At 38.5% G+C, this 24,064-nt stretch overlaps 1 protein-coding gene across 3 annotated transcripts in view; it reads right to left on the bottom strand.

Annotated features, from left to right (window-relative positions):
- The window catches only part of FBXL18 (F-box and leucine rich repeat protein 18), a 58,618-nt gene that overhangs the window by 14,100 nt on the left and 20,454 nt on the right, over positions 1 to 24,064 (bottom strand). For 2 of the 3 annotated variants that reach the window (XM_036741213.1, XM_036741214.1), the window contains exon 4: positions 21,977 to 22,195. In XM_036741213.1, the coding sequence (XP_036597108.1) occupies positions 21,977 to 22,195 (219 nt within the window). Of the gene's footprint in view, positions 1 to 15,230; positions 15,266 to 21,976; positions 22,196 to 24,064 lie in introns of those variants that run through there. The other variant, XM_036741215.1, reaches the window with a different exon arrangement.

Genomic DNA, 24,064 nt, shown 5'->3' with positions numbered 1-24,064 from the left:
ACTGTACACTAAGGTTTGGGGTGTGTGCGTGTGTGTGTGTGTTACTGAGCCTCAAAAGGGAAACAGACTCTGTCTCCATTTTATTCTTTTATACTAATTTCCTAATTCATAATGATGTACATCAGAACCTCTGCAAGATGTAGTAGTTAAGTCTGAAGCCTCAGCAAAAAAATCAAAGAAGAAAAAAAGAAAGCAGGAAGAAGAAAGAACACAAAGGAGAAGAAATTCAGATAGTACTAATGGTTTGAAAAACAATGCTACCTGGAATCAGAGTTTTAAAGCTGGAAGGGGCCTTGGTTAACAAGTAGCCCTTCTTCTCATATTACAGATGAGGAAACTGTGGTCAGGCAAGCTAAATAACTTACAAGTCATATGATTACTTGGGATACATAACTCATGGACATGAAATGGTATTCGTGATAGGTGACCAAATGCTGAACTGATAAAAGTGGTAAACCACACAAATGAAGAAATAGCTTAAGACTATAAAGTATACTTGCTTAATTTTTAAAATCCATTCATAATTTACAATTCTAAAACTCTTACATTAACCAGATAGAAAATAATTTGTTCATTCATTCCCCCAACATTCATATTTTTTAAACACTTAAGCAGAAGTCAGAAGTATAAATTCTATCTTAGAAGTTTTCTACAATCCCAAGAATGTGTTCCAGTAAGGTGCTCAGGTAGGTAATCATCAACTATGCCATCCTTTCCTATCCCTATGCTATAGATGGACAGACAGGAATTAGGAGAAAAGAGCCAAAAAGACTTAATGCAAGAGCACCCTTTACTGATCTCAGGGTACTTGCCAGGAACAAGCCAGAGCACATCAGGGAGTTATTTTCCAACATCTTCTGCAAATTAAGAAGTTACGGCAATAATTACACAATTATGTTTAATTTCTACTTTGGAACCACACTGAAACTGCAGTTAGTGCTTCTGTTCAGTTATCTACACTCCTCCCCACTCCTCTGGCCTTTGAGAAGCAAATTCCAATACAACTAGGCAAATAGGAAGATATCCACACGGAACAAAGTGCCAATCGAAGGACCCCATCTGATGAAACTCCAGGTCCAAGTCACATTAATGAACTTATTCTTTCTCACTCCCCTCAAAAGTTAATTCTCTCCATTCTACACAGAGAAAAGTCTATACATATCTAATATAAAGTATCTTCAGGCTCACAAATTCAAGGAAACCAGCTCCAAGTAAAAATAGGATCATTCAGAAATTTTATGAATGCCCTAAATGGGCACTGTCATATGCAAATGTCTTTTCTTTTAGGGTCTTTCTGAAACAGAAAGCCCTTTTAAAAAGCATTCCATTATAGATCATGGCCATATGAAAGCTGGAAATGGGTAAGGGGCTTTCTAAACTCTATAAATATAACAGATTTACCATCTTACCCTCCACTGATAGAAGCACTAGAAAGCCAAGATGCAATTTTGGTAAAATTATTAGGAAGTGAGATCATAAGTAAAAATAAGGAAATTTGTCCTTGCGTGACTTTTAGCATGTTACCATTTGGTGGTTCTGTATCATCAGTCCTTCATACTTGAAGGGGATGTTGCCAGTGATGTTAGTACCTATGTGCCTCAGTCCTGCACAAGCCATCTTACTTTATATAATAATGTAAAATTTGTCCTCTGATTAGGAGCTGCTAATTATACGGCCGATTACTGTGCACAGATCTGATTCTCTGTCTCAAAGACAATATAGTATCTTTGGTCAAACCAAGCCAAAATTCCTTCAAACTTCAATTTCTGAATTTATTAGTGGGTTACATGGGCTGGAAGAAGTTCAGATTATAAATGGACCTAAAGAACAAAACAGTGGCTAAAACCCAACCTGCAAAAAAGCATTAAGACTGGACTAATGTATGAAAGTCTCACTATAATGCAAATTAAGTTCTTCTTAGAAACAACCCAAAAGAATTCATTTGACAAAGAATGGAAGACCTTCATTATAAAACAATAATGACCCAGATCAAGACAATACAGATGTCTACTGCTAACACATCTTTGATACAGTACACTCTGGAATAGCTTGCTTTGTTCTCCATAAAGAACTGAGTGATTAAATAATATAATAAATTTATACTGGAGTACTCAGATCACTGTCAATCAATCACACCTTGAGAAACTAGAAGAAGTGAGACATCAAGATGATATGTCCAAGTAGCTACCACTTTCACTTTGTGTATTAGAAAAAGTGTTGCTCTATTCTAGAGTTTAAAACGAAACTCTCATCAATCATTTATCAATAAGTATTTAAGTGCCTACTATGTGTCAGGAACTGTGTTGGGCTCTAGAGGGCAAGTACAAAGAATGAAACAAGCCCTACTCACAAGGAGCTTAAATTCCAATGCGGGAGAAATATATACAGCATAAATACAGCATACACAAAGTACTTAAAAGGCAGTTTGGGTGGATGGCACTAATAATTTGGGGATAGGAGGAGATGGACAGACAAGGAGTCAGGAAAGACTGCACAAAAAATAGACTACAGTGGTAAGAGACCTGAGGCAGGGAGACCAAGTAGGAAGCTGTTGCAATAAGCTAGGTGAGAAGGGATGTGGTTGGTAGCTGTGTGAATGGAGAGAAGGGGTCGGATTCAAGAGATCATGAAGATAGAAACACCAAGATTTGGCAACGTATTACTAATATATGTGGGATGAAAGAGAGGACTCTAGGATAATACTAGAACTTACAAACCTGGGAGGCTAGAAGAATAGCAGTGGCTTCAACAGAAAAAGGGAAGATTAAAAGGAGGGAAAGTTTGAGGGAAAAGATAATGAGTTCAATTTTGGATGTGTTGAGTTTAAGGTATCTCTGTGATGTTCACCTTCAACTGTGCAATGGGAAATTGGTGATGCAGGAAAGAAACTCAAGAGAGAGACTGAGGCTAGATATACAGAGATAGAGACAGAGATGTAAAGAGAGTGACAGAGACAAAGATAGAGGATATATATTGTTATCAGTCTGGAGATAATAGTTAAGCCCATGAGAGCTGATGAAGTTACCAAAAGAGATAGTGTAGAGTAAAAAAAGAAAAGGGCCTAGGGTAGAGTCTTGGGGAATATCCGTAGTTAGGGAGTGTAATATGGGTGACGAGTCAGCAAAGGAGTTCTGAGAGCCATCAGACAGGCAAGAGGAGAACCAGGAAAGTAGTGCCATAAAAACCTAAAGAAGGGAAAGTATCTAGGAGGAAAGAGTCTTAAAATCTAAGTCCTTGTCCCATTAGAAAGGGCTTCTAATTCAACAGAACTATCTAGAGTCAGGCCAAGCAAAAGTAAGTAATACGGATCAGTGGGCAGCTCCAAAAGAAAGTATTAAACTATCACTTTGAGGTACAACCACACAACACATCCCCTTTCTTTGGCTTCACCTTGCCCAAGGAAAAAAGTTGGTGGTGCTAATGGTGGACAAAGCAGACTACCACACCCACTTCAGGCAAACTCATCCAGAGCTCCAACCCATTCTTAGGTAATACAAACCAACAAGGATGCCATTTATTATTAATTCAATCTGTGACAAGATGATTCAGGAGTTTCTAGAGGGGCAGGAAATGAAACAGACAATGAAAACTAGAACAAGCTGTTGTGATGATTCACTACACCCATCCAAAGATACATTAAGCTTTCTGCAATGAAGGGCCAAGTCCACAACTTGCTGTGGCTAGTAAACTGGGCCTGGATGCTGTAGGGCCAACCCTGAAGGAGTGAGGGGGAGGAAGGGAGGTGAAAGATCACCATGTACTTGAAAATTGTTTTCCTAAGTGAGAGAGTCAGTGGGCACAAGGAAAAGATTGCTTGTGTCTCAGTCCTATCTAATTGAGTTTGGTCAGAGAAGTAGAATCAAATAGGGCAACAGAGAAATCTATAGAGTTCACAACAAAGCTTTGCCCTTTTTCAGACAATATTCTTCTGAAGTCTAAATCTAGACCAATGCAGATGGTCAAAATACTGAACAAACCAAAAAAGATTTTTTTTAAAAGAAAGGAAATATCAATTCAGTAGAGTGCAGCAGAACTCTTAAAGGAAGTTAGGAAGGATGACTAAAAACTTTAAAATTGAAATAAGGCTAAGACATAGAAAAGTGAATCACTACAAAAATATGAAAATGTTTGAAGGGTATAAACAAAAGAGAAAAAAGAAAATCATCTAAATAAAATATTTTAAGATAAAAATTAAATAAATCAAAATGTTGACTAGTAAAGTGGAAAATATTTTTAGAGTGAAATCTCTTACATCAGAGACTCCCATCCCAAAGGAAGTGGTAGATGCCCATCAGCTGAGTCATGGAAAAAGAGACTAGTCCTAACACAATACTGCGGAGCACACCATGAGAAATAATCCTGCCTTTGCCCTAGGAGACGGGCAAGAAGGAAGACTTATAGTAACAGGTCTTTCCTCACACTAATTTTTATAATTCTCTGAATTCTCAAAGGGAAGTACTAGAAAAGAACTGCACCAAGTGACACAAAACAAAATCCATTTTTTCCTTTTCATATAATTCCTATTGTATAACACAAGCCTGGAGGAGAAGATAAAATGTTGAATATTTATTCAGCACCGAGTGAGTGGTCATTAGTGATGTTTTAGGTACCATAAACCACATCTCCATCTACTGGAGAAATCTAGGAAAAGCAAGTTAAAACCTCTTAGAATAAATGTGAAGAGGGTCAGCTTCTGAAAGGCTGAGTTTTCTCCTACTTAAGTTTGACTAAGGCCTTTGATGCCATTAAGACATCAATATTTAAGTGACATAATAGTTTAAACACATTAAGATAGCTGAAAAATCATCCTTTTGCCACAGTTTTAAGTGCACAAAACAAGCCAAGTCTGCCCCAGTCTTTTAAAGTACCATGATATTCATAGGAAGGGGGTGGCCCAAAGGGAGAGGAATCACAAATCTGCCTTTAAGGCAGTAAGGTAATGCAGGAATGTGAACCTTAAAGGGGAATGGGCAATTTCTGAACCACCAGAAAGGGTTTCCCCAGCTTAGTGTGTGTGGCCTAAGAATCAGTAGGCCAAAATAAGTGGACAGGCACAGAGCAGGGAAAAGTGGATGACACGAGCTAGGTTAGCACATAATTATATGACAAGTGGAACAGGATGGAGCTGTATATTTATCAGGGATATGCTTCAAAAATTAGTAATAAACTATGTAACAATAATTTTTATTGTTATAATTGCTTTACATTTACAAAGTGCTTTCTATATCTTTAAAAAATTTTTTGTTGCATTTTAAGTTTCAAGCTATCTCCCTCTCCCCACTGCAAACTAGATAAGGTTACCATCCTACACACACACACACACGCACACACATCCATACTATTTGTCAGTTCTTTCTCTCGAGGTCCTTTGTAGTTAATTTAAATATCTGTCACACTCAGAGTAACGTAGTCACATATGGCTGTTCTTCGAATAAAGCTGCTGTTACCCTATCCACCGCTTCATTCTTCATTCTTCATGCAAGTCTTTCCATGTTTTCCTAAAACCAACCTGCTCATCATTCCTTACATCACAGGACTATCCCATGTTTAAAAATTTCACTTTATTGTTTTTGTACTTTCTATATATCATTTGCTGCTGACAATAACCCTGTGAAGTAGGTAGTAGCTCATTTACAGATGAAGAAACCAAGGCTTAGAGTGCTTAAATGACTTTATTTAATGTCATGCCACTAGTACTAAAAGCAAGGAGCATAAACTTCAAACTCCAAATCCACTGCTCTTTCCATCAAACCAAACTGTGGTACAGGCCAGTTAGGTAACAACCAGCTACTAATCTAAAACATGAAGCCCTTTATTTCAGTCAAATCCCTGACTAAGCCATAGGAACTATTCTTCTTCCACACCCAAGTCCTCTTGGAATTGGCGTAAGGAGGCAACAGAATGATCGTAACACAGTCTTCTCCCTCTGCCATCAACTCCAATTTCCGAGGTGTTTACCGGTTTCTTTTTTAGCAAAAAGGGATGCAGAATAGCACTACCAGGTGGATGAGTATATAATTTCCAATATATGCAGGGAAAGGTGGCATGGCATAGTAGACAGAGGGTTGGCCTTGGAGTCAGAAAGACCCAAGTTCAAAGCCTGCGTCTAACACATGGTAGCTGTGTCCACAGGTAAGATTTAACCTCCAGGAAATTCTTTAAAACTATAAGTTAAAGATCTGAGTTACCAAGATGCATGAGTTGAGAGTGTTTCTACACCAGGAATTTGCCAACGAAATCACAAGTCTAGACCCTTTCCACCTTCTACCCCTGCTTAGTCTGCCTCCCCACCCCCGACTCCCCACCAAAAAAAAAAAAAAGGATCTTGATTTACCTGGCCAAAAGGAAACTGTTTGGTTCACATCTTAAGGTTTAGTTTTCCTTTTTCCTTTGTGTAAGTAAAGGCATTTCCCTTCACCCTCCTAAAAAAGGATTTTATAGAAATATCTGCATCAGTGGAAGGAATCCCCATTCTAGGAGGTGCCTACACCAATGAAATCACAGATCTGGAATCAAAAAAGGAAAATACCAGCCACTTTAGTCACACAAAGCACTCTCAGCTCACTTGCCTGGGAAGGTCAGGCTCACAGATTTCACTCAACCTCTACTTCCCACAACACAAGCCTTGGCCTGTACTGGCACAACTTCCAGTCGGTTCATTTCAGGGCACCTGAGATCTCCATGGGCTCAATAAGTCCTCTGCATGAATGATTGTCAACCTTCTGGCAACTTCCACATTCTTAAGATGAAGAGAAATAGATACTCATATACAGTGATTCTGACAATTAGGCTGGTAAAGGGAGTGACTCAGCACCACAAGTTCCCCTGCAGGTCGCACTACCCCAGTAAATTCTAGGAAGAGAAGATGGTGGGATAGGATGTACGAGTTATATTAGCACAAATTCCCCAAAGTTTTTGCATCAGCCAACTGGGCAACAGTCATTCAGAACTATCCACACTGGTTTAATATGGATCAAGATCCAACTAGGATGCCTACTCCCTAGCAATATGCTAGGGCATCTAGGTAGGCCCTTTTTTAAAAAACCAGTTTTTATTGACATATTGTTTTTATATCACCTACATTTACCACTACTATCCTTCGCCATCACTTCCCGGAGAACCATCCTTTATAATAAAAGATTTTTAAAAGAGGAAAAAAAATTCCATAAAACTAGCAACATAGTCAAAAAGTTTAATGCTATATATGTGAGGGCAGACTCTCATATCCATGGTTCCCTTTGTCTGCAAAGAAGCATGATGGAGGAGCCTTCTCCTATTTCTTTTTTGAAGTTGTTTGGTCATTATATTTTCACAGCACTCAGTTTTATTTTGTCTATTCTGAACTTAGCCACAAAATAAAATGGATATTTCCATATACATACCCAGAAGAGAAAAAGGGGATTGTATATAAAACCGCAGTTTTCTATTCCATACGGACTACTTATCTTTTTAGGCATATAAGTTCAACCTGTAGCTTTCAAAGCTGCCTGCTTGTCAGTGTTTCTTTCTGGCCTTCCTTCTGTTTTCTTCTCTGAATTTTTAAAAAAGATATCTCGATGACCCTTTTCTCTTTTTTTTCACTCCAGTTGATGGTTTTGTTATAGTTTCTTCTAGTATCGTTTTAGTCATTGTTTTTTGTTTTTCAATAAAATTTTGATAGCTAGTTTTTACGTTGCCTAAATTTCTCCTCATATACTCCCACCCTCCAAGAATCTTCCTACATAACAAATTTTATTTTTAAAGAAAAAAAGGAGAGAAAAGAAAAAAAAAGTCAGCAAAACCAATTAAAATATCAAAAAAAATCTAAAAATACATGCAGTGCTCTATACCCGCAGACCTCTCACCTCTGCAAAGGAGTGAGGAGGAGGGGAGTTGGGGGGAGGGTTCTCCTATCTTTTCTTTGGGGCCACGCTTGCTTGCTCTGTATAACTTTGCAACATTTTGCTTCCTATACTTTTGTGGTGGTTGCCCTTTCCATTTACAATGCTGTAGTTGTTACGTATGCTGTTTACAGGGTTTTCCTGGCTCTGCTTACTTCAATTTTTACCAGTTCACACAAATCTTCCAAGGCTCGGTGATGCAATAAACATGATGTCCCAAAAGTCTTGTGTAGTTTAAAATTTTGGGGACACCCTGCATTTTGGTGTGCATAGGTCGATGTCTAGCAGTGGAATCTCTGGGTTAAAGGATAGGGACATTTTAGTAACTTTGTTCACATAATTCCAAACTGTGTAATTTCTTTTACTGCTGGCTTGGATTTTCTTTTCTATAGCTAAAGTTGTCCTGTATCAAGACAGTTAACAAATCCTAAAAATGACAAAGAAGCAGCCCATTTTTAATATGATAGCTCCTTATTTAGGAGTAGAAAAAAGGGCTGAGGATACCCTAAATCTAATTTCTAAAATTGTAGATAAGATACCTGGTAGACATTGCTTTCAGCCCATCTGGTAATACAAGCTTCTTTATAACAAAGCCAAAAAATCTAATAAATGGAAATTCTATTTACAACCAAGTGGAGATGGGAAAGCATAGAACAATTCCTATGAGGCTAAAGATAGAGGAGGACTCATCTCTCAAATAGATTGGGGAAAATCAGCTTTCATACTATATTCTCTTTCATTTCAGGTACCCTAGAAATAAACCTTCACCCTCTTTCATGCCCTTGGATCTAATAGGACTGAGAGGGGCTGAAATGGAAGAGAGCACTAGGAAAGTGCAAATAAAGTTATTCATAAAAACCTATAGCAAACAGATTTTCTTACTATAAATTTGAGCTTAGTAAATTCTTATAGTGACTATCACTTATTTCTTCTTTTATTGAATTTCCACATTTGACAATGTGGAATCCTAAAATTATAGCAAATTAACTAGGACCATTCCCAACGGATTCAATGTTGAAACAAATGAAACTGAAACAAAGGGCCCATATCTAAGACCATGTATAAATAGTTTTCCTCACTGCCCTTCGGATCATTTTTAGAGCAACTGGGACAACTATGCACTCTCTCTAGTCTCTATGGCTTATTATCAGCAGAAAAGTAGAGAACTGGGTGGGAAAGGGCTTATGAACTACCTTCACGTGTATGATGATAGAAGAATCCTTTGGGGGGGAAGACATCATTTGCTTCAAAATCAATGATGCATGTTATCAGTAGGAGACATATTAGTATCTTTAGATATTTCAAATGTTTCATTTCTAAAAAATATCTGTTTAAAATAAAATTCGTCTTGTGTATCATTTTCCATGAACCAGACACAGTTATGAGGAAATCAAATCTCTACTCCTTGCTGGATGTCTACTCTGCTGCTGAAGCTCCTCAAATCAAAATCTTCTAAGATATCAAAATCACGGAGGCAGCCACTCTATTATAACAGTGATTAGAGCTTCTGGCTGGAAGTGAACAGCAGGTACAAATACATTCTAAAAAAACCACTATTTTTTCACAAAATAGCATTCCCAAGTAATAAGTTAAATGAGGAAAAGGAAGAAAAGATCTAGATCCAATAGAAAGCAGAATTATTTTACACCTACTTGTTTTCCCAAAAATTTTCAAGAGACAGCAACTGTTCCTTAAGTCTAAAAATATTATTTGGGAAGAGACACTTAAAATAGAAGAGGCCAACTAAATCAACATGGCTTTGCTACACAGAAAAACATGACTGCCTCCAAGAAATAGCAAATATTGATACTGCAGACAGCCATGAAAGACAATAAAAGCCAGTCCCACTAAAAGATCTTTGGGGGGAGATAAAAGACAAATCTAAAAGATTAAGGGCCTAGACTTCTCCCTCACCCCCCTCCCAGAATTGCCCCTAAACACAGAATGCTGAGGTTTGTTTTTGTTTTATTTTTTAAAATCTATTCATTAGTTGGGGCAACAGATATGTTGGATTTGCAATTCTTAAGGTAAGCTAATGTGTAATCCATTAAAGCAGGAATGAAATTCAAATACTTTAAAATGTAGATTATTTCTTCAAATTAAATAGTTCTTTTTTTTTTCTTTTGGATTTTTGAGATAAGCAACTTAAATAATCAGGCCAAAAATTAATATTTTCATTTAACATTCATAGCATATTAACATAACATAGACTTCTCACAGTAAGAACTTCAGAGACATATGAAAAAAACATTCTCCTATCAATGTAATGCCTAATCATGACTCCGGCATACTGATGGCTAAGCATCCTTGCAGCCTCTCTGCAGAGAGGTAATGGAGAAATAAGTGTGGAAAAAGTCGCACATTTTCAGACATGGCCAATGTGTTAATTATTTTGCTCGATTAACTTATTTGTAACAAGGGAGATTCTATTCCCAAGAAGACATCATTGTGAAGTGACAGTGGCCTTCACCTGAGAACACATCAGGTCAGAGTGTCTTCCTACCTTCCCTCCTTCCTCCTCTTAAGGGACACTGGGCACCAAGCCTAGGGAAGGCAGCCTCCAATCCTCCCTACCCATAGTCCTAGCATCTGAGATTGGTCTCTCTCTTTTCTATTTGTTAGAGCCAGGGATCCTGCAGCAGCTTTACACATCTTGAGTCTGGCTCAATCCTGAAGTCAGCTTGAACAGAAAGAACAATCCAGAACCTTGGAACAATTTTAAGTCTCATTAATCAGTACAAGTTCTACTGGATTAATATGGATTATAGCAAACTGAAGAAAAAAGGCCTAGAACTTTAAATGAAAATTATCCTTTTTTTTATTTCAAAATATTTATTATTTTTTTTATTTACATTTATTTATTTAACATATTTGGTTTTCAGCAGTGATTTTCACCCTCCCCCCCACTCCAAGATGGCATATATTCTGGTTGCCCTGTTCCCCAGTCAGCCCTCCCCTCTATCACCCCCCTCCCCTCTCATCCCCTTTCCCCTTCCTTTCTTGTAGGGCAAGATAAATTTCTACGCCCCATTGCCTGTGTATCTTATTTTTTAGTTGCATGCAAAAACTTTTTTTTTTGTTTTTGAACATCTGTTTTTAAAACTTTGAGTTCCAAATTCTCTCCCCTCTTCCCTTCCCACCCACCCTCCCCAAGAAGTCGAGCAATTCAACCTAGGCCACACATGTATCATCATGTATAACCCTTCCACAATACTCATGCTGTGAAAGGCTAACTACATTTTGCTCCCTCCCAACCCATCCCGCTTTATTGAATTTTCTCCCTTGACCCTGTCCCCCTTCCAAAGTGTTTGTTTTGATTACCTCCACCCCCATCTGCCCGTCCCTCCATCATCCCCCCCTTTTATTTTTTTTTCTTCCTCCCTCTTCTTTCCTGTGGGGTAAGACACCCAAGTGAGTATGTATGGTATTCCCTCCTCAGGCCAAATCTGATGAGAGCAAGGTTCACTCATTCCCCCCTCACCTGCCCTCTCTCCTCCTCCCACAGAACTGCTTCCTCTTGCCACCTTTATGCGAGATAATCCACCTCATTTTATCTCTCCCTATCTCCCTCTCTCAGTATGTTGCTCTCTCATCCCTTAATTTCATTTTATTTCTTTTAGATATCTTCCCTTCATCTTCAACTCACCCTGTGTCTGCTCTCTCTCTTGTACTTATATATATATATTTATATATATATATATAAACACATATATATACACATACATACACATACATACATATACACATAGATATATACATACATACATTCACTTATATATATATATACATAAACATATATATATGCATATTCCCTTCAACTACCCTAATACTGAGGTCTCATGAATTATACACACCATCTTTCCATGTAGGAATGTAAACAAAACAGTTCAACTTTAGTAAGTCCCTTGCAATTTCCGTTTCTTGATTACCTTTTCATGCTTCTCTTGATTCTTGTGTTTGAAAGTCAAATTTTCTATTCAGTTCTGGTCTTTTCACTGAGAAAGCTTGAAAGTCCTCTATTTTATTGAAAATCCATATTTTGCCTTGGAACATGATACTCAGTTTTGCTGGGTAGGTGATTCTAGGTTTTAATCCTAGCTCCATTGACCTCCGGAATATCGCATTCCAAGCCCTTCGATCTCTTAATGTAGAAGCTGCCAGATCTTGGATTATTCTGATTGAGTTTCCACAATACTCAAATTGTTTCTTTCTGGCTGCTTGCAGTATTTTCTCCTTGATCTGGGAGCTCTGGAATTTGGCAACAGTATTCCTAGGAGTATTCTTTTTGGGATCTTTTTCAGGAGGTGATTGGTGGATTCTTTCAATTTCTATTTTACCCTGTGGTTCTAGAATATCAGGGCAGTTCTCCTTGATGATTTCTTGAAAGATGGTATCTAGGCTCTTTTTTTGATCATGGCTTTCAGGTAGTCCAATAATTTTTAAATTATCTCTCCTGGATATATTTTCCAGGTCAGTGGTTTTTCCAAGGAGATATTTCACATTGTCTTCCATTTTTTCATTCCTTTGGTTCTGTTTTATAATATCCTGATTTCTCATAAAGTCACTAGCTTCCACTTGCTCCAATCTAACTTTTAAAGTAGTATTTTCTTCAGTGGTCTTTTGGACCTCCTTTTCCATTTGGCTAATTCTGCCTTTCAAGGCATTCTTCTCCTCATTGGCTTTTTGGAGCTCTTTTGCCATTTGAGTTAGTCTGTTTTTTAAGGTGTTGTTTTCTTCAGTGTATTTTTCAGTATTTTTTTGGGTCTCCTTTAGCAAGTCATTGACTTGTTTTTCATGGTTTTCTCGCATCCTTCTCATTTCTCTTCCCAATTTTTCCTCTACTTTTCTAACTTGCTTTTCCAACTCCTTTTTGAGTTCTTCTATGGCCTGGGGCCAGTTCATGTTTTTCTTAGAGGCTTTTGTTGTAGGCTCTATGACTTTGTTGTCTTCTTTAGGCTGTATGTTTTGGTCTTCTTTGTCACCAAAGAAAGAATCCAAAGTCTGAGACTGAATCTGGGTGTGCTTTCGCTGCCTGGCCATATTCCCAACCAATTAACTTGACCCTTGAGTTTTTCAGTGGGGTATGACTGCTTGTAGACTAACGAGTTCTATGTTCCACGTTTGGGGGGGAGGTGCCAGCTCTGCCACACCAGCACTGCTCCTTTCCCAACCCCCAACCTGAACTGGGCTTAGATCTTCCGCAGGCTGTGCACTCCTGCTCTGATCCGCCACTTAATTCCTCCCACCAGGTGGGCCTGGAGCCGGAAGTAACAACAGCTGTAGCTACCCCACCTCCGCTGCCCCCGGGGCTGGAAGCCAAACCACGAACTCCTTCTATTCCCGCAGCTTTTCCCACTAACCTTCTCCGCAGTCTTTGGTGTTTGTGGGTCGAGGGGTCTGGTAACTGCCGCAGCTCACATATTCAGGGCGCTAGGGGCCCAATCCGCCCGACTCCAAGTTTGGTTGTTCCACGCCGCTCAGGCTGAGCTCTGCTCCACTCTGTTCCCAGCTCCCAGCTCCGTGTGGAATAGACCTCACCCAGAGACCATCCAGGCTGTCCTGTGCTGGAGCCCTGCTTCCCTCTGCTGTTCTGTGGGTTCTGCCGTTCTAGAATTGGTTCAGAGCCATTTTTTGAAGGTTTTTGGAGGGACTCAGCACAGAGCTCACTCTAGTCCCTGCTTACCCGCCGCCATCTTGGCTCCGCCCCGAAAATTATCCTTTTTAAAGTTGCTCAGAAGGTTTTCTAAAAGTCATCCCCACAACTAAACATTCAATCATGAAAGGCTGGATTTTCCTTCATGTTGCACAAAATCATGTGAGGTTTAACTGATGAACAAATGTGACACTTAAAAAAATGAAAGGAATGTTAAAAAGAAAAAGAGAAGAGAGCATCAATAAAACACTAAAACACACACCAGTAAACTAGTTAAAGTGCAGCAATTTTGGAGGGTGGGTGGAGATGGAGAAGAGAGAATACGAAGCATATTGAGAAATCAACGACTCCAGAATACTTTAAACTGTTAGTTCCCACCAACACAAATGCTGATTTCTAAAAGAAGCTTGAGAGCTGGGAAGAGCATGGGGAACATTGGGGAGAATTCTAGACAAATTAAAAGGAGAAGAGAGCTAAATATCTTCATTTGTACAAATACAGTCCCACTCTACCTATCACTTTCAATCATTTAGAACACAGGCCTAAAACCCAGAAGAAAGCAAAATAAGTTCATGAGTTTTACTTAGTCTCTCACGTCTTTTCCTTTTCACAGACTATTTACTCTTATCTTGTTTTTGATCCCACAGAACAACAATCTTCAACACTTCAGCGTATCCATGATCTCACTGATAAGGCTATTTGTGAACAGAGTAACTACAAATGCAGACATTTTTCATTCTATTAAATTCCTGTTCGTGTAACAAAAATCCTCCATAGAAAGTCCACCCAACATGCTGAGGGTGTTTCTCTCCATTGCTGTGTACCAGGCCCAGCACGAAGGCTATCCACTATTTGTCACTGACACATAACCAATCCATATCCTTCTCCAATTATGTGTGTGTGTATATCCACACACACATACACACACACACACACACACACCTTAGTAAATATCTTTTATGCTGTTTCTTGTACATAATTCTTTGTTAGTAGTATTTTTAGACTCTTTTATATCCAAATAATACATCAAACCATTGCCCTTTGAATGATCCAAGATCTTGATTTTTTTGGAGACTGCAGTATTTATGATTATACTGCATCACTGAAGAATATTGGTGTTAAAAAGACAAGATTCTTTTATCGAACTATTGTAAGTGCTATGCAATTTACAAAACGCATTACGGCCTTGTTAAATTCTGGGGCCTACTTATTACATGCATGCAATATCTACCCAAGATAGACGTACTAGTAGACCAACTCAATGGGGTTGTACACTCAACAGCACAGCATAGTCTGGACACTGGGCATTGATTATCCACCTGGTTTTTCCCATGTGGCTTTTCAGGCTGAATCTCATTTAGGAGGTTCTGCAGTGTTCTAGAGCACAGTGAACAACAACATTCTCCACAAGAAAGGAGAGCCTCACCATCTAAAGGGCATCCCTCTCCCACCCGGACTGTGTAACAAACATCTTCGGTGAACAGTCAACTCCCTACTTCGTGCTTCAATCAATACTAATAATCAGAGGACCAAACAAAATTATTTCTATTGTTACATACAGCAAGGAATTTGTATGATTTTTATTAAAAATAAGTTTTAGGGCCAGCTAAGTGGCACAGCGAGGAGAGCGCCGGCCCTGGAGTGAGGAGGACCCGAGTTCAAATCCGGCCTCAGACACGTGACACATGTACTAGCTGTGTGACCTTGGGCAAGTCACTTAACCCCAATTGCCCTGCCAAAAAAAAAAGAAAGAAATAAAAATAAGTTTTAGTGGTGCCTTTTGCTTTGCCATTAGTCATTTCCAGATACATCCTTCTCTTCCCCAGCCCTCTTCCTGCCATCAAACCTTCCCTTGTAAGAAAAAAGGTTAAATGAAAACAAGTGACGGTGCATGGGTCTAACAGTGATGGCAACTCTCAAATTCTGTGATCCAGAACCTCATCATGTTTTACCTAGACTACTCCAAGAAGTTCCCAGCTGGTCTCCCTGCTTCCAGCTTCTCCTTTGTCCCTAGAGGTGATGCACAGGCCTGACTATGTTACTTGCTCGCCTGGTAACTTTCAGTGGTGCCCTCCTGCTTCTGGATAAAACACGAGTCTATGGTATTTGAGGCCTTCCACAACCAGATTCCAACCTACCTTTTTAGCCTTATTTCCTATTGTGACCAGAAATATCCAATCCATCAACAAATCTTATAATTTCTTTCCCCATAACATTTCTCGTATATATTCTCTGTCCCCTCCTCTCCACTCACAGCTACCTCTCTAGTTCAAGCTCCGATTACCTCTCACCTGGACTACTAAAATATCCTTTTGACTACTCTCCCTGCCTCAAGACTCTGTACTCCAATCCATTGTCCACTCAATTGCCAGAGGGATTTTCTATATCACCTCCATGTTCAATAAACTCCAATGGCTCTCTATTAGGTCTAAGATAAAATATAATCTTCAATTGGGCATTTAAAACTCTTTGCAAACTGGCTCCTTCCTATCTTTTGAATTATTATTTCCCTCCATATACTCCACAGTGTGGGCATCCTGGCCTATGTTCTGCTCCTCACACAATGCGCCATCTGCCGCTCCATGCCTTGCACTGGCCATCTCCCATGCCTGAAATGCTCTCCTTCCTAACCTCCACTTCTTTCGATCCCCTACTTCCTTTCAGATTTAGTTCAAGTGGCGTCTCTTGCAGGAGGCCTTGCCCAGTTCTTCAGTGCCAATGCCTTTCCTTCTGAGGCTACCTTCTTTCTACTCTGTATGTATCTACTCTGTACCAATTAATTCACTTGGTGTCTCTCCCTTTTTTTTAAATTTTTTTTTTTTTTGCTTGTTTTTTGGAGGGAGGAAGGCAGGGCAATTGGGGTTAAGTGATTTGCCCAAGGTCACACAGCTAGTAAGTGTGTCAGGTGTCTGAGGTCAAATTTGAACTCAAGTCTTCCTGACTCCAGGGTCAGTGCTCTATTCACTATGCCACCTAGCTGCCCTGGTGTCTCTCCCTTTAAAACCTTCTCGACTGCAAGGACTGTTTTTGCTCTTGCTTTAGATCCCCTGTGTTTAACTCAATGGCTGGCATACTTTTGGCCAGGTGTGGTGGAACACACCTGTAGTCCTTGCTATTGGAGAGGCTGAGGCAGGTGGATTGCTTGAGTTCAGGACTTGAGCTACAGTGTGACTAAAGCTGATCATGTCTGGAATCAATATGGTGAGCCCTTGGAAGCAGAGGGGCACCAGGATGCCTGACGAGGGGAAAACTAGTCCAGGCTGGAAAAAGAGTGGATTAAAGCTTCTGTGAAGATCAGTATTGAGACTGGGCCTGTGAATGGTCACTCCATTTAGCCTGGGCTAAATAGGGAGACTCAGTCTTCCCCAAAATAGCATTTTGATCGACTGCTTGATTATGCTTCTATAGTCCTCCATCCCTCTGCCAAGCCATGTCTTATTATCTGTTCTCTGGGGCCAAGACTGTTCACTTCTTTTCCACTTAAATTCTTAAATTATACATATATATGTGTGTGTGTACATATATATATATATATATATGTATATATATATATATATATATATATATGCATATACACACATAAAACCATGTATGTACAATATATAACTACTAAACATGCTTTATAAAGCCATGTATATTTTTTTCATGGTTCTACTTCACTCTTTCATATAAATCTTCCCATTTTTTTCCTGAATTGTCCATATTTGTAATTTCTTCTGGTACAATAACATTCCATTACATTAACATCATGCAATTTGTTCAATCATTCTTCAACTGATGGGCACCCATTTTCTTGCCAAGTTTTCTGCTACAACCAGAAGTGCTGGTATGACTATTTCCCTATATATGTAGCCTGCTTGTTTTATTTCCTTAAGAGTACAGGCTCAACTAAGACAATTCCAAAAGACTCATGATGGCTTTCCACATCTAGAGTAAGAACTATAGAGTCTGAATGCAGATCGAAGCATACTATTTTCTCTTTCTTTTGTTGTTTTTCTTCCTTTCTCCTTTTGTTCTGATTCTTCTTTCACAACATGACTAATGTGGAAATATGTTTAATATGATTATACATGTATAGCCTATATCAGATTGCATGCCTATTTTGGGGAGGAGGGAGTGGAAGGAGGGAGTGAAATTTATAACTCAAAATCTTATAAAAGCAAATACTGAAAACTAAAAATAGATTAATTTAAAAAAAAAAAAGAGAATAGGCTCGGTAGTAGAATCAGTGGGTCAAGGTGTAATCTTTACATATGCCTGGTATACTGGAGAGGTAAAGCCTAGTAAAGCTGGAGAGGCTTTAAAGCTAAATTTTACTCTACCAGATTAAATGCTTTCTTAGAGTCAAACAATAAACATAGTAATAGATCTTCTGTTCTGTGCCTTTCAATCAACTGTGTAGCCAAAAGGATGTGGTCTTCCATAAAATACTGTTTGCAAAAGCATAACTTTCTCCCTTATTTTAATTCAGGATGCTATCAGTATTGTTGATTCAATCGAAGATTTGGAAGAGCTGACAAAGTAATAGACATGTAGATCAGCAGTTACTGATTTACTCATAACTGCCTTCTTTTGAAAGGAATATCATGTATGCTTTTCTGAATCTTATTGTATCTTGCCCACTTCTTTTGGACAGATGGAGAACTGATGCCTCAAAGCCGCTGCCTCTAGCCTAGGACTCCTCTACTTACACTTGGTCTGGTCTGATATTCTTTCTTCCTTTGTTTTTTAGTATCATTTCTACTTCTTCATTCAGTGCATAGGGGAAATGTGGAGATTCCACAGTAACTGGTGAAGAAAATAATTTGTTACAGACATGCAGACACATCTTTTCTGCTTTTCATCTATTTGTTGTCCTTTTAGTCTCATCCTTAAATGTTTCTCGGTATGATCTGACTTAACTGGTTTTCAAGCCAAGCTTGTTTCCACTGGTTTATGAGGTGAGAGTGTTCCTAATCTATTGTTCTCATTTTTGAAACTGAATTTATATTCTAAACGCGTACTGTCATCTGCTTCCATCTCTTTCCGTTTAGGACAGAAATAAAGTGTTTGCAAGCCAAAAGGCAGTTTCTAGGACCTTTTGGCATTCTTGTTCAATCAACAAGTATTTATTAAGCACCTATTATATCAAGCACTGCTATAGGATGGGACAAGAATGAAATAATTCCTGATTCTCATGGAGCTCGTATCTATTGTTGTGCCAATGGCTTTGACAGATTAAAATTCCACAGCAAATGGTCAGAGTTTGTGTTGATGGTCATTCCTTAATGCAATTCCTATATTTTTAAAGTCAAAAGCTTATCAAGTTACAACAGAGCTATTTTAATCACAGATTTCTTCTTTTCATCTTCTTGTAATTTAGTCCTGACTTTGCTCTTTGCTCTAAAGTTGATAGTTTAATGAGACAGAGACAGACGATTCAGAACGGATTCCCCAAAATGGTAATTAGTTTTTTCTATCTGTTAAAATAGTCAATTTCATTTTTTGTGATGTTCTTCAGTATCACCATGTGCAATATCTTCTACCTTCTTAAATATTTATAGTAGTTAGGTATGAGGCCACAACATTTGGTCACTTTTATTTCTTGATCCGGAGACATATTTTCCAACATATTTTTCCACATTCTCTATTATACCTATCTTCAAATTTATATTCAGATCATATGTATTTACATTCAGATTCAATTTGGTAAGTCTTATTAAGTTTTACATAGAATTTCTCTACCTCATCCATAAGCTGCAATAATCTTCAAGGTGGTCTTTTCATCTATGCTCATCATGGGCACTACAAGGCAAGATGACCATTAAATTATGTTTCTTGTTGCCTTTGGACATATGATAAAATCAACTTTGCAAATTCCTTTATTTGCCTCTTTAAGGAAGGCCTGGGAGCCGTCATTCCATTCTACTACAACTTCTTTCTTCTGGCTTCATTTACAGTGAGAATGTCAGTATCGATATAATCCAGTTCCTCCAAATGCATGTTCAATCATTTATCATCGGACAAGGATCTTTCATTTAGATTACAAATAGTTAGATTAATGCTCATAAATGATCTAAGAACTATGTAATTCTCAGCAATCTCTGCATCCTTTTCAACCACTATGACACTGTCACCGTAAAAGTATAAGGGGACCAAGCAGAATGGAGGGTCATTTTATATTATCCTTTGTTTCATGGGCTGCCGTGGCAAAATAACTCATCATCTAATGGCCAGTCTTGTAGTGATAAGCCTCTCCAAATTTAGTCAGATACAGTCTCACACTAGGACTATGATCAAAGCATTCTCAGCATGCTAGAACCCACGAGAGCTTGCATTCCACTGACATACCCTTCATGAAGCCCAGCTTATCCATGCCACCATGAAGCATCTGAGTAATATTTTTGTGGAGCACATTAGAAACTATAAATTTAAAGCTAAGAAGCAGGTACAATGAGGAAAGGTCATAAATACTATAAAAAGCAGACACAAGAACTCAAGGAGCATAGCAGTAAGGGGCAAATAGTGTTATGTACCTTGATAACTCCTAAAGGCGATAGACAATAGTATTTAATTTTCCCAATAATGATACTAAGTAGTTAAGAAAGGGCTAAATTATGTTTGGTCTATCTGTTTTGAAACAGGAAAGTTTGTAATTTTTAAAAAACCTTAATTTAAAAAGTGCTTTTAAAATTTTTTTCCTTTTTGTGGAAAAGTAAAGAATTCATGACCCAACAAGAGATAAAGAGCATTACAAAATGCAAAATGGATAATTTTGATTATGTCAAACTGAAATGTTTTTGTACAAAAAAAGCCAATGCAACAAGAATAAGGAGGAAAGCTGAAAATTGGGAGAAAATCTTTGCAACTAGTATCTCTGATAAAGGCCTCATTTCTAAAATATACAGGGAACTGGGCCAAATATATAGGAATGCAAGCCATTCCCCAATTGAGAAATGGTCAAAGGATATGAACAGGCAGTTTTCAGAGGAAGAAATTAAAGCTATCTACAGGCATATGAAAAAATGCTCTAAATCACTACTGATTAGAGAAATGTAAATCAAAACAACTCTTAGATACCACATATCTCCTGTCAGATTGGCTAAAATAACAAAACAGGAAAATGATAAATGCTGGAAAGGATGTGGGGAAATTGGAACATTGTTGCATTGCTGGTGGAGTTGTGAGCTGATCCAGCCATTTTGGAGAGCAGTTTGGAACTATGCCCAAAGGGCTATAGAAATGTTCATACCCTTTGACCCAGCAATACCACTTCTAGGGTTGTATCCCAAAAAAATCACACAAGCGGGACAAGGACCCATATGTACAAGGATATTTATAGCGGCTCTTTTTGTGGTCGCCAAGAATTGGAAATCAAAGGGATGCCCATCAATTGGGGAATGGCTGAACAAGCTGTGGTATATGAAGGTGATGGAATACTACTGTGCCATAAGAAATGGGGATGATGCAGACTTCATAACAACCTGGAAAAACCTACGTGACATAATGCTGAGTGAGCAGAGCAGAGCCAGGAGAACGTTGTGCACAGCCACAGATATATGGATTCCGTGAGGACCAACCCTGACATACTGCGCTCTTCTCAGCAACCTAAGGGGCAAGGACAACTCCAGGGGACTCACGATGGAGAATGCTATCTTCATCCGGAGAAAGAACTGTGAAGTTTGAATACAGATCGAGGCGCACTACATGCTCGCCTTCTTTTTGCTTCTCTTTTGTTTTTTTGGGTTGGTTTTTTTTTTTTTTTGGTTCTGTTTCTTCTTTCTCATGATTCATTCCATTGGTCAAAATTCTTCTCCACGACTTGACTAGTGCATAAATTAATTCAATGCGAAGTTATACATGACAGATATATGAGATTCCATGCCGTCTTGGGGAGGGAGGGGGGAGGAAGGGGAGAAAATCTGGAACTCAAAACTATGTAGAACCGTGTGTGGTAAACTAAAAAAAAAAAAAAAAAAAGAATTGCAAAAAAAAAAATTAAAAAAATAAAAAAATTTTTTTTTCCTTTTCTTTTTGGAAGAAGGCAAGGCAATTGGGGGTTAAGTGACTTGCCCAAGGTCACACAGCTAGTGTCAAGTGTCTGAGGCTGGATTTGAACTCAGGTTCTCCTGACTCCAGGGCCAGTGCTCTATTCACTGCTCCACCTAGCTGCCCCAATTTTTTTTTAAAAAAAACTGACACTTAAAGGGATAAGCATCTTCGCCAACAATGTCAGATAAATAAAGTATAAATGAAGTGATACCAAGAACAAGCTCTCTGTATTAAATCGCCATCTGAATATTTTTATCTAAATATAATTGATACTCTGGTCAAAAACCTTGAAAAAGTCAACTGACACTCTACATTCTTAAACGCTCATACCATCTGAGGACACAAATGGTGTGAGCACAAGCACATGGTCTCACATGGAGAAGCATCCTACCGTAGAACATCTCACTCTCACCTTCGAACAATGGACTGCTGAAGATTCTTGCAGGCAGTGAGGGACTCTCCTGTAAACATGTGGCACATGATGAGCCCAAGGCAGCTGCCCATGAATGACATCACAGCATCTGACTGTAGAGTACCGCTTCGGGAGATGATACAGAGGCGCTGAAGAGAAGAGCAGTGACTCAGAGCCTGGAAGAACTGAGCATTCGCACTGAAGTAGGGCTGCTCTAGTCTGAAAGAAAAGAAGATGAGCTATGACTCTAGATAGAGAGAATAAGCCTAAAACATGAGTAAACAGATAGATCCAGTAAATTCAGGCACATAGAATGATAGAATGTTAGCACTTTAAAGGGCTGTTAGAGATTAAAATTCATCCAACCACTCATTTTACTGATGAAAACACTAAGTCTCAGAGAGTGAAGTGACTTGCCCATGATCCCTTAACAGCAATAGTTGGGGACGGAACCTAGGTCTTCTTGATTCCAGATGCAGTGCTCTTTTTACTATACTGCACTGGTTAAAATAATGCAAAACTATGCAACAATGGAACCTAAGACCGAGAGTGCCAAGATGTAAAATAGGTATGATAATATCTATAATACTTACCCCCCAAAATTGTCTTCGGAGGATCATCTCTTTAAAAGAAGATAATCTATTTAGTAAAGAGATTCGCAAAACTTAAAGCACAATCAGCTACTGATTATTATTATTAATGAGAAGTAAATAATAGCCAAAATTTAATACATTTTTAGAAGGTAGATGGATTAATAAAATGTATAGCTGTGAGCAAAACTTCATCATTCAAAGCTATTTTTAAACAGCTTTCAGCCACCAATATGATGGGTAAATTTGAATTCAGTGCTATTAATTCAGGCTTTTTACAGAAAAGGAGACAGCTGAAAAGCAAGCCAAGGAAAAGGACAAATGTCCTTTCCCTCCCTTGTTCCACTGAAGCACAAGTTGTAAAATGTTCTTTACCTATCCCATAGTACTTTTGACAAGAGTACATTGGCTGTGTATGGTGATAAATTGAGTTCTTCATTTCAAATATTCAAAGTTTCCTAGTGTCTATAGGTCTTTAAAGTTCCAGACTCACTGTGGGAAGAAAGCATGTCAAACTTATGAAAATTCATGGTCCATTGGTACATCATCAACTGTTCCCATCCCCAGAACCTGCACTGGCATACCTATCCATCTTATACCACCCACCATAAGTGATATAGTTTCTGAACACAGAGAGTTGTATATTATGGACAGAGGCCCAGCTGGAGTCACCTTGGTCTAAGACATTCTACTATGGTATCACACCAGTCTTAATTTATGAAAAACCAGTAAACTAAGGTATGGTTTGATAAGATCCAAAGGGAATTTTAGATTGCCCATCTCTTGCAGCAAACTGAGAAGGTCAAGAAACAGAAACACAGGACTATGCTGATGAGCTGTGAAAGAAAACTTCTTCCTTAAGGAATTCATACAAAGGGTCCAACACCCAAACCGGTCTCAAGCTTCCTTGCTAACCACCAAGGGTAATTTCCCCAGGGAGTAGTAGAGGCAATAGTAATAAAAAGCAAGGTTGCTTTTTAATCTACAGACTTGACAGAAAACAAAAACGTTTCAAAAATACCTATATGTGCGTTGAAAGTTCAACCACAGCAAATGTAAAAGAGACATTAAAACAGTTCCTTGGGCTTCAAAACAAAGGAAGATTTAGTTTCAAATTTCCATCTAGTCATTAATACACTGGGAAAATGCCAATAAGTCACTTTACTCTGTGTGACTTAGTCAGTGAAGATGGAAGGACTTTAAAATCCAGGCCAATTATAATTAAAAATAGGCACTGCTTAACTATTACATGGGCACATAAGTTGAAAGTAGGACCTGCTCCACACCTTAACAACATCATTAATTATATCAAACAAGGGAAAAACCAAAAAGTATTCTTGAGGTGAAGAACCTTAAATTAGATCTCATACAACTTGTTGTATGGGACTAAAATGAGTTGCCACCTGCAAATTTCTACTGCAATTTCTAAAAATCACAACAGTCACTCCTACCAAAGCAACATATTTGGAAAAGGGATCAGCTGAAGTAAATTAGCAAT

The sequence above is a fragment of the Trichosurus vulpecula genome, chromosome 1 (assembly GCF_011100635.1).
Source record: "Trichosurus vulpecula isolate mTriVul1 chromosome 1, mTriVul1.pri, whole genome shotgun sequence".
In the NCBI taxonomy this organism is placed as follows: domain Eukaryota; kingdom Metazoa; phylum Chordata; class Mammalia; order Diprotodontia; family Phalangeridae; genus Trichosurus; species Trichosurus vulpecula.
This window is presented reverse-complemented; position numbering and strand designations above follow the sequence as displayed.